Here is a 16,058-nt window from a genome sequence, read left to right as displayed (position 1 = left end):
TTAAAGGGGCATTTTCACGTTTTGGTAAATTGACAAAATTATAACAAATGTTTCAGACGAAAATTTTCGTTTAACCTATGATATTTGTGAGAAAACAGTAATACTGAACATTTACCATGCTATGAAATATCCATTATATGCACCTGTTGACGATTAAAAACCTGACAATTATAAAGCGTTGCAACGCGAAACGATTGAAAACGTTTGGAGAGTTCTGTTGTTTTCCTTATATTGTGTGATACTACGAGGATTGTTTATATTAAGTATAAAATACAACACTTATTCTATGAGCACGGATGGCCGAGTGGTCTAAGCGATAAACTTTTACTCCATGGCTCCAGGGGTCAGTGGTTCGAGCCCTGTTGAGGATTACTTTTTTCTTTCTTTAATTTTATTGTTGTCTTCTTTTTACTGGAGCTTTTTAGATCCAATGTTTACCTTTATCAATATAAAGCATTTAATGACAAACTTAAATGCATGCCCAAATCTGTGAAATGGTCCCTTTAATATTTTGTCTGAAATTTACATATTCACATTTTTACACAGAGTTTTAGAAACTTTTTATATCGTTTTGGTTTGTAATGTGTTTTTTCCATGTATTAAGTTAATATTGGGTGATGTATTCGCTATTTGTTCTATTTATTGTTCTAAGGTGTTTTATCTTTGCGTTCTATATCACCTAAGGCTTGTCAGATTTCACAACACAGATTACACTACTAGGCCTCTGCACACATGACACATTTACATTGTACCCGGAAGAATGTAACTCAATTCATAAGTTAGAAATTTCCAATTTATTTCATGTGTTCAATACTTCATTAAAGAATCTTACACTATTCTTTGCAAATTCACAGAAAATGCACGTGTTCTCTGTAAGAAGTAGTAAATTAGTTGGTTGAACCGTTTTCATATGTTCCGTGATGTTGCTTCCAAAGACAAAATGTCGCAATATTGAAATAAAGAGAAAACAAAACAAAACATAATTGTATATCAAAACGCTAATGGCGTAGAAATACTGTAGGCGATAGAAAAAGCTATTAATGATACTTCACGGGACACCAAAGACATTTTCCCAATACCGATTTTCTGAATACCTCTACCAAAGACTTCGCCATATAACGTGGTGTTTGACTTTTCCATGTTTAACTGCTCCAAAAATCCTTCATATAAATATCATATCGGTCTAATATGCGAACATTTTTAAAGCCACACAACTTATTTGGCATAGTGCATTCAAGAATAAATAAGAAACATATTTTATCTATGCCAATAAGAATATATCTGGTGGTTACAAGGTAGATATCCGTATTTTTGCGCTTTAAAACATTAAAATAATCGCGTTTGTCAACATGGACGTATACGTCTAGAAATCCTACTTTCGGTTTTAAACGCGGTACCGTTTGAAAAATAATATATAACTTGCTAAATAGGCTAGAGATTTAATGACAATTTTGCACACTTTCAACTTGCATCTATACGTATTGATTTACGTGTATTTCATTTGAAGGTCAAAGGCAAAGTGTATGGCAAGCGGTTCGACGCATGATCCCAAGAAACTAAGTTTCTGATGAAAACCTAGGTTCTCCTTCTGAATACCTAGGTTCTCAGAATGAGAACCTAGGTTCTCGCTTGAAGATTGCACATGGCTTCCAGAACCAAAGTTTTCAAATGAGAACCTATGTTTTCATGAGAACCTAGGTTAGAACTAGTCCAAATTTTTGACGCTCTTAAATATTAAGCTACTTTTTATATGGGTAATATTTGGAGAATATTCCAAAGAATTTAGCCCATATAAAAAGTATCTCTAAATTCTTTGCGCGTCTTATAAATGAGACTAGGTTAGAACCTTAGTTCTCATTTGAAAACCAAGGTCCTGGTAAGAACCTAGGTTCTCAGAATGAGAACCTAGGTTCTCATAAAAAACCTATTTTCTTGGGATTATGCGTCGAACGTCTTGCCATAGCCGTGGTTTTCATTTAGGAAACATAGTTCTCATGAGTAGGTTTCCAGAATTACGCGTCTTTAATACTAAATCCATGGTGTTCATTTGGGAACCATAGCTTCTCATGAGAACCTAGGTCCTCATAAGAACCTAGGTTTTCAGAATTACGCGTCTTTTATACTAAATCCGTTGTTTTCATTTGGAAACCATAGGTTCTCATGAGAACCTAGGTTTCCAGAATAACGCGTCGGACGGCGTAAACTTGCTCGTTTGGAATACGGGACACATATTATTCAGGGCGCAGGATCAATGGTGTACACATATGATTACACACGGGCTGGACAGAATGAAAACACGCCGTTAAGAACTTTATTTTTGCAGATATCTCAAGTTATTGAAATATGTTTGCAAAGTCTGTAGTGCATAAGTTTTTCTTGCAGTTTATATATCAAAGACATACTTAAAATAGAAAACTAAACGATAGCCCAATACTGTACCGTACAGTCGTTTGAAGCCCGAACAAGGGAACTGACTATCTAAAACTTATTTATGCGGTAACAATGACTTGTTTAACGATTGATCTGAATGTGTTTCGATTGTTAGTCTCAAAATAATATTTACAATTAAATATGTATTTCATAAACAGTTTACTTTTTTATTCATGTGTTCAGACCAATGTAGACCGATTTCTTTACTAATTTCATTCCTCATGAACACCCATGCACGGCAAACGTCGTACATATAAACAAGAGGCGGTCACCTACGGCTAATGCCTGTTGTATAATCCCAAGAAACCAGGATTTTCATGAGAACCTAGGTTTCATGAGAAACTAGGTTTATGAAATCCCAAGAAACCAGGTTTTTCATGAGATTCTCATTTGGAAACCTTTGTTTACGCTAGAGAGCCTAGGTTCTCCTGAGAAACGTGGTTTTTCATGAGAACCTAGGTTCTCATAGACAAATAGAACTTAGGTTCTCATGAGAAACTAGGTTTTTCATGAGAACCTAGGTTCTCATTCTGAGAACTTAAGTTCTCGTTTGATATCCAAGGTTTTCACAAGACCCTAGGTTCTCGACAGCTTTTCGCGTCGTTCTCTCGGATATCCTAAGTTTTCATGATAACTTAATATTTCATTTGGGAACCATAGTTCTGAGAACCTAGGTTCTCATGAGAAACCTAGTTTATTGGGATAATGCGTCGAACCGCTTGCCATAAAAGTGTGTGGCTTTAACAAGTCACCATGGTGCTTTGTTTTTAAATCAAAATGGCCCGGGTTTTATTCGATGTTTCTTGCTAGTATATGTATCGTTGGATATTCCAAATGGTATAGTTTTGTTGGTAAAGAATTGAAATGAGAACACTAAACAACAATACGGAAACGTGTGAAAGGGTCATTTATTTCCCCAAGTCTAATATAACCCTGTCTTATAGATCATAGAAACAGTTTTAGCCCAATGTGTATATGAGTCATTGCGTCTCGATATGTGTAGGTATCAGTTAAACATATTGTTTGTTACAAAATGAATTGTTTTATGAACTATCCATCATTTTCCCATATTTGAAAATATGTTTTCAGAATTGAACTGTTCTACATGAAAACTAGTACAAGCTGAATCGTTACGTAGGTTAGCGATGTCAACTGATCAATATGAATTATTTCGGACAAGATAACTCTCGTTAAAGTGATATTATGGGCATTTTTCACTGTTGAATTGAGCTGAAAAGAATTAACAGAGCAAAAGAGTAACTTAAATGTGGTTACTGACCAATTATCTGCAACTCATCTCGCTAACAGTTGATTATAAAAATGTATTTTATATTATATATTTTACGTGACCCACCCAGTTCTGTCAGCCGAAATGATCCGTAAAACAAAATAGTGTCTTTGTGTCGTATAAACGAATCTGCACTAAAACTAAATTTAGGTTCACATTGTACATGCGTGATCAATTGTCAAACGAAAGTACGGTTGATATTCAAATGCATTATTGTTCTCTTTACGGGATATTGTTTTAGTATGTTGATGCTGCATTAACAAATATAAGTGTATATGAAGTGAAAACACCAAAAATAAACAGCGGTAGCGATAGACACCTATAAATGTTAGATGCCCATAATATCACTATGATGTATTACATGTTAGTCATACTTGTTATCAATTTATTATACCGGTATATGAAATAAGATATGTTTAAACTTTTGCATGGGCAATTTTGCCAATGCTGTTGCAAATGGTCATCCTTGCTCTGTCAAAAGGGGGGTTTATTGCATGTGCATAAAGTGTCGTCCCAGATTAGCCTGTGCAGTCCGCTTTTCAAAGAGCGAGGATTATTTATTTATACTGAAAGATGTTGGACCAGTATAGCATGTTTGCTTACATGCAATGTTTCCAAAAATGATATGGCGATGTTTTATGCATCGAACGTGTTATTCAGTTTAAAAGTCGTAGGCGTTCATATTTGATTAAATTAAAAAAAAAAGACTGGTTTCCTAATACTTGTAAACCAGCTATTCCAGAAAAAGTTGATTGGATAACTTACATTCAAGATATTACTGGAATTATGTTTAAAACGGGAAAAAACTCCAACAAAAGAAACATGCATTAAAATAAATCAGATGTATTGTTTCACAATGACTACTACATTTAAAAAATATTCCACGATGGCTTAACACAAACGAAAATCTCTCTATATGAAAATGGGGTTTTCGCACAGGCTACTCAGGTACACTGTCTGCCTAATCAGGATGTTCACTAATATGAAACTTCATTCAAACGGAAATATATCAGATGCGCGGTAGGTATCGTCCATGATTAGCCTGTGTGTACAAAGCAGGCTTATCTGGGACGGCACTTTAAGCACATGCGTTGAGGCTAAGGCTTAAGCCATGTTTCTCCATAGCACGGTTCATATGTTTTGTATTGCAGTATTTTGCCAGAAGTGCCCCTTCAACTGGTATGCTCAATCGGACACTAGTAGCAAGTGCTACAGGGCCTTCTTAACAGATCTGCGATCCTGGGAGGATGCCCGGTCACTGTGTAGCATACACGGAGGAGACTTCCTGAAAATAGAATCGCAACAGGAAATGGTGAGATGGTCATTAAGCCTATTATCGTAAAAACACAACATGTTCGTATATTGTTACTTCGAGAGCTCCGCGCCATATGATTGCGTTGCAACATTAACAGAAATAGTTACAATCTTATTCTTGTGTTACACAATGTTAACAACATCAGTATTATGATTGCGTTACGCAATATAAACCAATATATTGTTCTGCTATTGGTATATTGGTACTAGTAATAGCAATTAGTATTACTTTAATGAAACCGAAGAACCAGCGAATATGAAATACATTGCACAATTGTCCAGTTTGTAAAAAGTTGCTTGCAACTTACCCCAACTGCTAAGTCAGCGAATAAATAATACTGTATTTGATGTTTCAACTATATATGAGACTCTTATGTTGATTAAAATAAGACTTCTTTTCTTTAAAACTAATTATTTTGTTATTCTGTTATTCCAGTCTGTGTTAGTTAACTTTAATAAGAGAATTGTATTCATGCAATAAAATCTGTTACATGGTCAAACATGCATATATACACCTGCCATACATGTCCCTACCCCCAGGTGTGGATATTCGGTCAACTGCAGAACTTGGTGATAACCAACCGCACCCTGAACGGCTCAAGCTGGTGGATAGGCCTCAATAACAAGCAGGTGGCCTCAACATGGGCATGGGCAGATAACTCCAATGTGGCCAACTTCGTGTGAGTGGGAGTACTTTTGCGTATTTGACTTGCCTTGCATGTATACATTTTATTGGGTTGTTATTCAGTGTTGAATTTTTTTTTAAATATCCTCTAATTAGAATGTAGATGCAGCATACAACTTAAACATGAGAGTCTTCATAATTTTAAAATCTTAGTTCTGCTTATGTAAAAATTTATAATTGTATGTCCTTTAAAGTATAAGAATCCACGATAAAAGACTGCTTTACCGAATTTGCAATCAAACTTTTTACCTTTAATTTCTCAAAACATTAATGTCTTGAGTAAGTTTGCAAAGTTATTTATTACATGTTCACAATTTATATGATATGCTATTTTATAATTGTTTTCATGTCAACATTTTTAGTAGCACTTAATTAAGTGTACAGCATATGTTCCAAGCATTACACGTTATCGATTTATTGCACAATTATTTGAAAATAACAACAAGCACACAGCAACACATTCAAATAAAAATAAAATTGATTTAATTGCTGATACAATTTCGAAATCCGTAACATGCAGATTTCTACCAAATGACGTGTTTATAAAAAAATTCAACCGCAATACGAAGCAGTGAAGGTTATTTCTATTTAAGGTAAAATGGTTTGTTTATCCATATAAATAAGTGATTGGTTGTGCAGTTTTGTTGTCATGAAAACCACAACTCCATAAGTGTATGTTAATATATTGTTTATCGAAACAGATATCACAGATTCATCGAAACGGATGTTCGACAAATGTGGAGTGTTGTGTGTGAGCTGTATAATATGCACGAGAGACGAGTACAACCATCGTATGCCTCTAACACACATATGGGCCGTGCTCTGTAAAAAGGGGGTTCATTGCATGTGCATTAAGTGTCGTTCCAGATCAGCCCGAACAGGCTAATCAGGGGGTACACTTTCAGCTTTTATGATATTTTTCGTTTAAAGAGAGTCTTTTCTTAGCAAAAATCCAGTTTAAGCCGAAATTGTCGTACCCGAGGCTAATCTGGGACGACACTTTACGCAAATGCATTAAATCCACTTTTCATAGAGGACGGCTCATAAGTATTGTTAAAAAAATCAAGATAATATCTTGGTCGTGTAAAAAAGTATTTTAAAGTACATTACATATCGATGTTGACACGGTTTTATGCGTTTTCGCCAATAAGACATGGACTTACATGTATGAGACTTATGCAATATCGAAATAACAAGTTTATGACCGTTTAAAATACATGATACGAGCAAAACTGGACATAATGCCCCTTTTTGTGTAGCGTATAATCATACATGGCTTACAAATTACTTATGAACGATGTTCGCTATTTTCATCAGAGTTCTGGTAACATTGTAAGTGCTACCAATCGACAATAGCTGGGTGGAGATTGAACTATTCGGATAAACGGGATCGATCTCTTTCAGAACTAGCAATTGGGCGCCGGGTTCACCTGCCGCAAGCGATTCCAAGCATTGCGGGTTGGTCGGACTACAGAACAAATTTACGAACGACAACTGCACCGCGCCGCACCATTGGATCTGTAACAAGGACCGAGGTAGGGCGCTAATACTTAGGTCATTGAATCGATAGAAACTGGTCACTAAATTAAATGACAAGAAAATGCTGGTTATACAGACGCGTTAGTATTTATATAATAATTACTTTTTGGTGATGGGATGATGAAGTAAAATATTAAGATATGCTATCTCACCCGTGTCGTGTTGTACAATCGTTATTAATGATTTTTCATCCGATCTCTATCAAACATGATGACCATGTTGAATTTATTGCAATGACAGGTACATTATAGATATGGACATCTTTGATAATAGGCTAAGTAGGCTATGAAACATAATTGACACGTTTTGCGAAACTAAACGGACAACATGGACTTCTTCTATTGCTTTGGATCTAGTTTATAGTACTTACCTAAATAATCCTTTGAAGTTTTGGAACACATGTCGGGAAGAGCAGGAAATTTAATAATTACGTGCCCGAATTTTGACAATAATCGTACTTAGGTTCCTGTTGAGTGTCATATGATAGCATACATCCAATCGTGTGCTCTAGGGGCGCCAATGACCTGCGATGCGGACAACAATTGGCAGTCGCTGAACGGGGCTTGCTACAAAGTATTCCAAGCCAAGAACACGTACAATCAATCCAAGTCAGTCAATGTGGACTTTCACAAATGCCGCGATCTGGGGAAACTCGGGCTTATTGCATATGCGAAAGGTGGATTTTCGCTAAAAGGAGTCTTCCTTTAAACGAAAAATGCCATAACTTCGTAAAGTGTCGTCTCTATATTGCCTATGCGGACTGCACATGCTAATCTTGGACGACACTTCACGAACAAGCATTAAGCCCTGTTTTCGCTGACCAAGGTTCACATCTATTCATGTAGGAAACGTGTTAGTAAGCACGCCAAAGTTTTTCGCACTTACAAAATTCCTGATATATTTAAATAAAACAGGTTATAATTAAGATTTATCTTTGGACGACAATAGTTTCTTACGTTAGAAAAAAAATAGTGAACCGAGTCTACTTACCACTTTTCCATGTAATAAGATTTCATGTGTCTATTATTTTCTTTATCCATGACGTTAACTACATTATTTTTTATTCGTTAAGGGAAACATTAGATAGTTAAATCGTTTCTAAGTCCTAAAACATACTGGTAAGGGATTACTGAGTTAATAAAGTTTAGTATAATTATTTAAACATTTTGAAATCAAATAATTGCAATCAGTTAAAATAGAAATACAAACGGGAAAGTCACTGGTTCGTGTCTAGCATGGGTCGTGGACTGATATGGTTGGTTGTCCACCCAATGTCCAGCTTGTCAAATGGAAAACTGTCCATTACTAACCTACCATGTGTCCGATATAAACAGGAAACAGGAGACAATTTTTAATGGTTGACACGTCATCTATTAAAAAATAATTAAATCCATATTAATTTGCACAATGAAAGTTTTGTGACTGTCGTCAGGTCGACATGTAACCGGTATAATGCAGACCTGACCACTGTGGATGACCCGAACGTCGAGATGCTTCTGTCCGACTTCGCCGTAAACAACAAATTGTCCATGTGGATAGGACTCGAGGCCAGTGGTGTACGTTTTTTCATCATAGCTTTTTAGTTAAAAACTTTAATTTCCCAGGTAAATCACGAAGATAGGACAAATATTTGTTCAGAAAAGAAGGTGAGCGATTTGCAAAGGCAGTTTGACTTGACCCGAGCTCAGGACAGAAATAATTTTATTGATTAGTTTAAGTACCTGTATTAAATAGATTAAATCGTATAGATGAGATTTGTATAATAAAATGGAATTTGGGACATTTGGTGTTTGTCTGTATTGCTAGATGCGATGTGAGATTATCGGTCTATGTTTATAAGATGGGTTTCATGCATGTGCGTAAGGTTTCGCCCCAGATCAGCCTGTGCAGTTTACACATGCTGTACGCACATGCAGTTACCACAGTTTTCCTTATGCTGATATTTATTTCGTACACGCGTGTGTGATTGATATTCGGCGCCACACATACTCGGCGTTGCAAAAATAAATGAGCCTTGCTTTCGGAAAATGTCGTTAAATGCAAGTGCGCAAATTGTTGTCACAGATAAGCATCTGCAGTCTTCATGTGCTTATCAGGGACGACACGTTCCTACCTTAATGGTATTTCTTCTTTTAAAAGAAGTCTATTTTAAAACAAATCCAGTCTAGGCGAAAAGTGTCGTCCTAGATTAGCCTCTGTGGACGGCACAGTCTAATGTGTGAAGACACTTTACGCACATGCATTAAACCCCGTTTTCACAGAGCTAAGGTATTCCGGATGATTGCTTATTGAACTGTATTTGCATATATGAAATCCTCCTTCTTTCGGCTCTTACATATTGAACAATGAAATGCACATGACGTATATTTCTATTGACAATTTAATCACAGACCGGACCGTCGTGGACGTGGAAATGGTACAACGGTTCCACACCTACCGCTACCTTCTGGAACACCTCCAGTCCGCCTGGAAATTCACAGTACGTAGGACAAATATTGTGTACTTATTGTATGTTTTGTTTCTTCGAAAACTTATAATACTCCACATCCTTAAAGTCTACGTCATCAAATTTCCTGTAAAGTGTTCGAGTTAATGATTGAAATACGCAAACAATTTATCCTTTTTCTATGAAAACCATTGCTCATTGAGCATTTATTACTTAGAGATACTTCTTGCATTGTAAGAAAAAGTAAGTTTTTGCTTCCTCGTCAGGGGTTCGTGCGCTGTTCTTTCGTACACGCTTCCGTACCAGAGCGCTTGGATCCCGGCTCAGTGCACAGACCGCAATGGATTCGTCTGCAGGAAACCACAGGGTTCGTACTGCGAGTAATGGGGGCACCAGAAATTGTTGTAAAACTTATGTTTCATATCGCCAACTGTAGAATTATAAAAACATTCCACTTGCGAAACTTTCTAAGAATGTTTGTTTTTGTTAAAATAGTTTGTATTTTAGATAGTGTGATTGAACATTACTAGCCGATTAGGTTTATTTGCCTCTGCTTTTTCTGCTACTGTCCATGCTTGATATCGCAAAAGAATATATTATCATACAAAGTAACTTTTTTTCCTTAATGCCACTTCTAATCAATAAATTTGGATCAGTAAACTTTTGTGGATTTATACGATTCATGAAGCACCGCACATTGTCCTCGTTTGTCGCCAACACTTTTTTTCGGGCTGACCAGCATTAACCGTGGTCGTATGTTTGTTATCACACAGACAAAGAAATTCTGAGCGGTGTTAGAGACGGTGTTTGAAAAGCAAACATCTACTTATAAGCTCCGTTAAATTATTAGTCAGTGGTGATGTAGATCTCATTTTAAATTTCTTATTTAGCTCTATAAAACAGCTGCCTGCCATTATGTGAAACAATTTCTTGTCATTTTACCCGTGTAGGGTTGTTACAACATTTCATGTAACCCATCTGTACATGAACGTTTCAGGAACCTGCGTACCCGGCTGGATCGGACACAGGACCACGTGTTACCAGTTCAACATTCATTACAAACTGAGCTTTTTAGACGCAACGTTATTTTGTAGTCAACAAGGGGGACAACTGCTAAAAATTTCTAGGTATGAAAGATGTGTGTTTAGGTCCTTAACGTACGTAGAACGTAGAAAACGGTATAAGTAAAACAGATTGATCCAGAACGCAGAACGTGTGCTTGAAATTGTGACTATCGTATCTGAGTAGGATTTTGTTTAATTGACACGTCTTCGGTCATTTGGATGTATCGTATTAGTTTATGGCTATGCGTGTGTATTCCGAAGTAAATTCCTTCCTTCCTGTACATCAGGAGAGACCATCGAAGTATTTAGATCGAAAAGTATCGATGCAACTAGCTACTTTTAATAAAGTAACTATATAGCAGTTGATATATATTTAGTTTACAATCGAGATATTCCGCACATGGCGATAAACTGGTTTGCAATGAAAATGCAAATTGAACCAGACAGAAAAAAGTAAATTAATATTCAAAACAATGCGAAAGATCATTCTTAAACGGTATCACAGTTTGAACCAATGTTGAAATAATGTATTAATTTACTTTCATCTATATAACAATACGAATAAATATGATGACCTCACAACTATACACCGGCAATAAACCGTTAAACGACATAAAACAACGAAATAAACTGGTCATAAGTATTTCTAGTAGAACTAATATAATATATATTATGATTAAAATAACACGTTAATAGTGATCATCTCGATGATTGCACTTCCATTATACTCATCAACTTAGGCCACGGGTATGTACACTGGATAAACCATAACGAAAAACCCTGTTCAAAGCGAAGCACGTGCTAATATTGATTTTTTTCCCCAAATTGGTTGTAAAAAATTGATGACAATTTACATACAACTTAAATAAGACCCAACTTGTGTACACGAAGCTAATGGAACTTCAAATATATTTAAAGTTATGCTATTGAATATGAGTGATTACTTTCTAATATAAAATATCATCAAGTTGCTTTAGCATTCGTTTTATTCCTTACCCCCAAAATTATAAAAGTAAGTTATCGGTTGCTTTAAGTGTGTTTTTTTCCGTTCATTTCGTATAATTTAAAACATCATAAATTTTAACACGCATTGCTTTGATAAACATGTAATATTACCACATTCGTAAGTGCCATTTTTTTTATTTAATCATTATTGTTAAACAAACGATGTTTTGTGGACGTTTTCAATATGTGCATATATGATTACCACCATACTCTAAAAACCAGTGGTCGGAGTTTTCACTTTGCGGGTGCGCGTTACGTCACTCTTCATCGTCGAAACATAGAACTGTACGTCCCCCACAACACAAGACCACATCGAAAATTAAAAAGTCTGTAAAGGGGCCTTTTCACAGATTTTGACACGTTTTGAAGTTTGTAAATGTAAACATTGGATCTTAAAAGCTCCAGTAAAAAAATAAGAATACAATTAAAAAAAAAAAAAAAAAAAAAACCTCGGCAGGGCTCGAACCAGTGACCCCTGAAGTTCAGCAGTTTAAAGTCTACTACTTAGACCACTCGGCCATCCTTCCTGATACAATGGCAGATGTATTTTATAATTCATATAAACAATCCTCGTAGTTTCACAAAATTTAACGACAACGACAGAACTCTCCAAATTTATTAATTCGTTTCGCGTTGCAACGCTATATAATTTTCAGATTTTTTTAATCGTCAAAAGATGCATATATAATGGCTATATTAGACCATGGTATATGTTCAGTGCTACTGTTCCCTCATAAATATTATAATCTAAAACGAAAATTTGCGAATCTGAAACAATTTTTTTCAATTTTGTCTATTTACCCAAACGTGAAAAGAACCCTTTAAGTAACAAGGAAATAGCCGGTAAAATGCAGCTATAATTCAAAACTCGTCCCGACTTTCGAGAGTCTAGAAGTTAATTAGATAGGATTGATGGGGCACACTACCGGTCTACACATAATGCAGCCTTTGACTCGGAAATGACCTCATACAGTCAAAAATACATGCGACGCTTTCAATTAATTCATTTATTAAATCCAACCACACAATGGACATGTATAATTCAGAAAAATACTACTGTAATACATAAAATATACAATTAAAACACAAGATTGATATTTAATGCTATCGTTTCTGAGATCTATTATCGAAATGAAATAATGAAATACCAATATAAACACTGTGTTTTAGCGATGCGCTTAATAATGCAATATTAACACTGTGTTTTAGCGATGCGTTATATAATGCAATAATAACACTGTGTTTTTAGAGATGTGTTAAATAATGCAATATTAACACTGTGTTTTAGCGATGCTTTATATAATGCAATATTAAAACTGTGTTTTAGCGATGCGTTATATAATGCAATATTAACACTGTGTTTTAGCGATGCGTTATATAATGCAATATTAAAACTGTGTTTTAGCGATGCGTTATATAATGCAAAATTAACACTGTGCTTAAGCGATGCGTTATATAATGCAATATTAAAACTGTGTTTTAGCGATGCGTTATATAATGCAATAATAACAATGTGTTTTAGCGATGCGTTATATAATTCAATATTAACACTGTGTTTCAGCGATGCGTTATATAATGCAATATTAACACTGTGTTTTAGTGATGCGTTATATAATGCAATATTAAAACTGTGTTTTAGCGATGCTGATCAAGCCTTCATCAACACTTACCTTGACGAGATACGTGACAGCGAAATTAACTCGTTCTGGATAGGAGCCTCCGGTACGCAAGTATACATCACCGCTTTATGAGACCTCATAGCTTGTGTAAGTCTTACATCGAGACAACCACAGTGTATATAGTTCTGCCGCCAAACAAGTTCTTTAGCTTACTTAGGTCACTATGATGCGTAATGTTCCAGATATTGTTTTGCAAGGGTCGCGACTACGTGGAATGTTCCAGTTATTGGTAAAAAGTATTGCGAGTAAGTGAAATGTTCACGTTATTGGTAGAATGTATCGCAGGTTCATTTTATTTTAAAAAGGTACCGCGAGTATGTAACATGGTGTAAAATGTTTAATTTATTGATAGAACGTGACGCGAGTTTCAGAAATGTAACAGTAAATGTTAGAAAGTGACGCGAATATGTTAAATGTTAAAGTAAGAGTTAGAAAGTGACACGAGTCTGTTCTAGACTGATCCAGTTATTTTACCCCGTTTATGTTTCTATGAATCGACTAAGCTTTCACTATAGCATGTGGACCATTTTGAACATTTCAAAGCACAACAACTCGGCAAGGAAATGTAAATGTGAAAGGTGAACATGATTTGTCTATCTTTATAGGTCCTAAATCAAACTGTGGTTCAATGATGTTCATGTATGTTTTAGATAACACAAGGGATAAAGTGTTGCGTACATTCTATTGCCGACATGTTTTATGTTTTACATACTAAGGAAAAGTTAGATAATTATTTTGGGATTTTTTAATGCTGTTAGGTTAATTATTAGGAACAATGAACCTTCGCGCTTACAAATGCAACAATGAACGATTTTAATTCCCAAAAATCTCAAATAAAAATTAAATTTGCAGATGACAACGGGACTAATAACGGAATGATAAAATGGCGAGATGGAACTTTTTTAACCTACAAGCACTGGAACAATGGACACCCAGTCAAATTGCCGGGAAAACAGGATTGCGCCGATATACAAACCCGTACGATTTTATGAAACGCAAAAGCAACAATTCTCAATTAAAACAAGTATATACGATCACATTTGTATCAAGACATAGTTAAAGTTTTTAAATAAAAAAATAGAATACAAGTTCATTAAAAGTAGTACCGGCAAATCAACGCAATTTTGATTCGGCAGCATTGATGAGTAAGAGTGTCCTTATGGGCGAAGACTTGGCCATAAGGAATTACATAATCGTAATTTGATGTAAGGTATCCTAAAAATTTATATATTTTATTCATCATTCCTCTTTTATTAAGGATTGAGAAAAAATATGTTGACATGAACATTGTATTTGCTCGCTTTGACAAAAAATGACGGCGTAAATACAAATTGTAGCATTCAGTCTATACATTAGTTAGTATACTAGTATATAACTTAACCTGAATATATTAGCCTGGTTACGCATCTGATGACATTAACAATGTTTTATTTCAATATTAATTAAGACGAATGAAAACTGGCTGATATGAGTGTGTCATGTCGCTTAAACATTCAGAAAAAAACATATTTGTTTAGAGGATACGGCTGGCTTTTGGCGCATGAGTCACGACTGTAGCCAAGTGAAACCGTTTGTGTGCCAGATAGGAACGGGACTTCCGGTGAAACCCCTCGCATCGACACCACCACGTGAGTATTGAAATAGTAAATTATGAGGGAAGTCTTCGGACAGAAAATTATGGGTATTCTATGACTGTTTTATAAGTTATATTATAATCATACGCAACGATTCATACTGTGTGTACTGTGTTTTATTATTTAACGGTTTATGTACAACATGTCAATTATTGAACCCATTTATTCGCGTGAATGTATTTTCATTATGCATCCTTCCTATAAGTGGTCACCTTACACAAATCACGAGTACCCAATCTCAAGGATTGTTACATATTATATTCAGATGCTCTGAACTTTACAGCGAACACGTACCTACTAAAACATGTTCGCCTAGCGCGGAATAACTGACATTAAATATGCATTCATGTAGACAATGTAATAACCATTGTTTTTATTTTTACATTAGAAATAGCTATGTTGAATATGCATGTTTTCTAATTCGCCGTTCCCTAGCGCGCTACGGCTGTCCTCAGGGTTGGGCCCAGGCTAAAGACGTCTGTGTCAAGGTCGGAGACAGGCAATTCACTTGGTCTCAAGCCCGGGCAGCGTGCCAGAACATGTCCACCGGGGCTGATCTGGCCCTGATATCAAGGCAGGACATACAGTCGAAAATTAACGGTTATTATATTTATGCTTATCTAGACTCACGACCCTTTAATTAGAAAACACAGTCTGCATACGAATCTTCTTGTGTTATCAAAATGTGTTCCAAAACTGGTATTTAACAATAAATAAATACATGTATTAAATATTAAAGACGCACAGCCGATACGAAGTTTTGTTTCGTAAAGTGATTGATATATAATCAAATTAATGTAAGTATGTAAATTATTTCCTAAATGAAAAATAAGTACACCGGTAAGCATAAAACAATATAAAATTTAATTTTTAAAGTCCATTCTTTCATCAATCTTGTGAATAACTTATTTAGTTAAGTCGCACTAAATATCTGAATAAACTTTTAATTTAGTTTTGATGAAAGTCAGCATATC

The 16,058-nt window shown here is 35.4% G+C and overlaps 3 protein-coding genes across 3 annotated transcripts in view; 1 reads left to right on the top strand and 2 right to left on the bottom strand.

The window, feature by feature from the left end:
- Positions 1–16,058, bottom strand: part of LOC127860418 (nascent polypeptide-associated complex subunit alpha-like) — a 415,045-nt gene that overhangs the window by 218,499 nt on the left and 180,488 nt on the right. The gene's annotated exons all lie outside the window — the stretch shown is intronic.
- LOC127860412 (uncharacterized) overlaps positions 1–16,058 on the bottom strand; it is a 395,662-nt gene that overhangs the window by 253,491 nt on the left and 126,113 nt on the right. The gene's annotated exons all lie outside the window — the stretch shown is intronic.
- The window catches only part of LOC127860404 (macrophage mannose receptor 1-like), a 68,589-nt gene that overhangs the window by 3,666 nt on the left and 48,865 nt on the right, over positions 1–16,058 (top strand). Inside the window, exons 2-13 of the mRNA XM_052398461.1 lie at positions 4,870–5,030; positions 5,573–5,712; positions 7,122–7,252; positions 7,768–7,864; positions 8,689–8,812; positions 9,647–9,735; positions 9,969–10,069; positions 10,700–10,829; positions 13,411–13,493; positions 14,303–14,428; positions 14,968–15,078; positions 15,520–15,684. Coding sequence (XP_052254421.1) covers positions 4,870–5,030; positions 5,573–5,712; positions 7,122–7,252; positions 7,768–7,864; positions 8,689–8,812; positions 9,647–9,735; positions 9,969–10,069; positions 10,700–10,829; positions 13,411–13,493; positions 14,303–14,428; positions 14,968–15,078; positions 15,520–15,684 — 1,458 coding nt within the window. The remainder of the gene's footprint in view (positions 1–4,869; positions 5,031–5,572; positions 5,713–7,121; positions 7,253–7,767; positions 7,865–8,688; positions 8,813–9,646; positions 9,736–9,968; positions 10,070–10,699; positions 10,830–13,410; positions 13,494–14,302; positions 14,429–14,967; positions 15,079–15,519; positions 15,685–16,058) is intronic.

This window comes from Dreissena polymorpha, chromosome 15, assembly GCF_020536995.1.
Source record: "Dreissena polymorpha isolate Duluth1 chromosome 15, UMN_Dpol_1.0, whole genome shotgun sequence".
In the NCBI taxonomy this organism is placed as follows: Eukaryota; Metazoa; Mollusca; class Bivalvia; order Myida; family Dreissenidae; genus Dreissena; species Dreissena polymorpha.
Note: the sequence above shows the minus strand (reverse complement) of the source record. Positions and strands in the feature narration are given on the sequence as shown.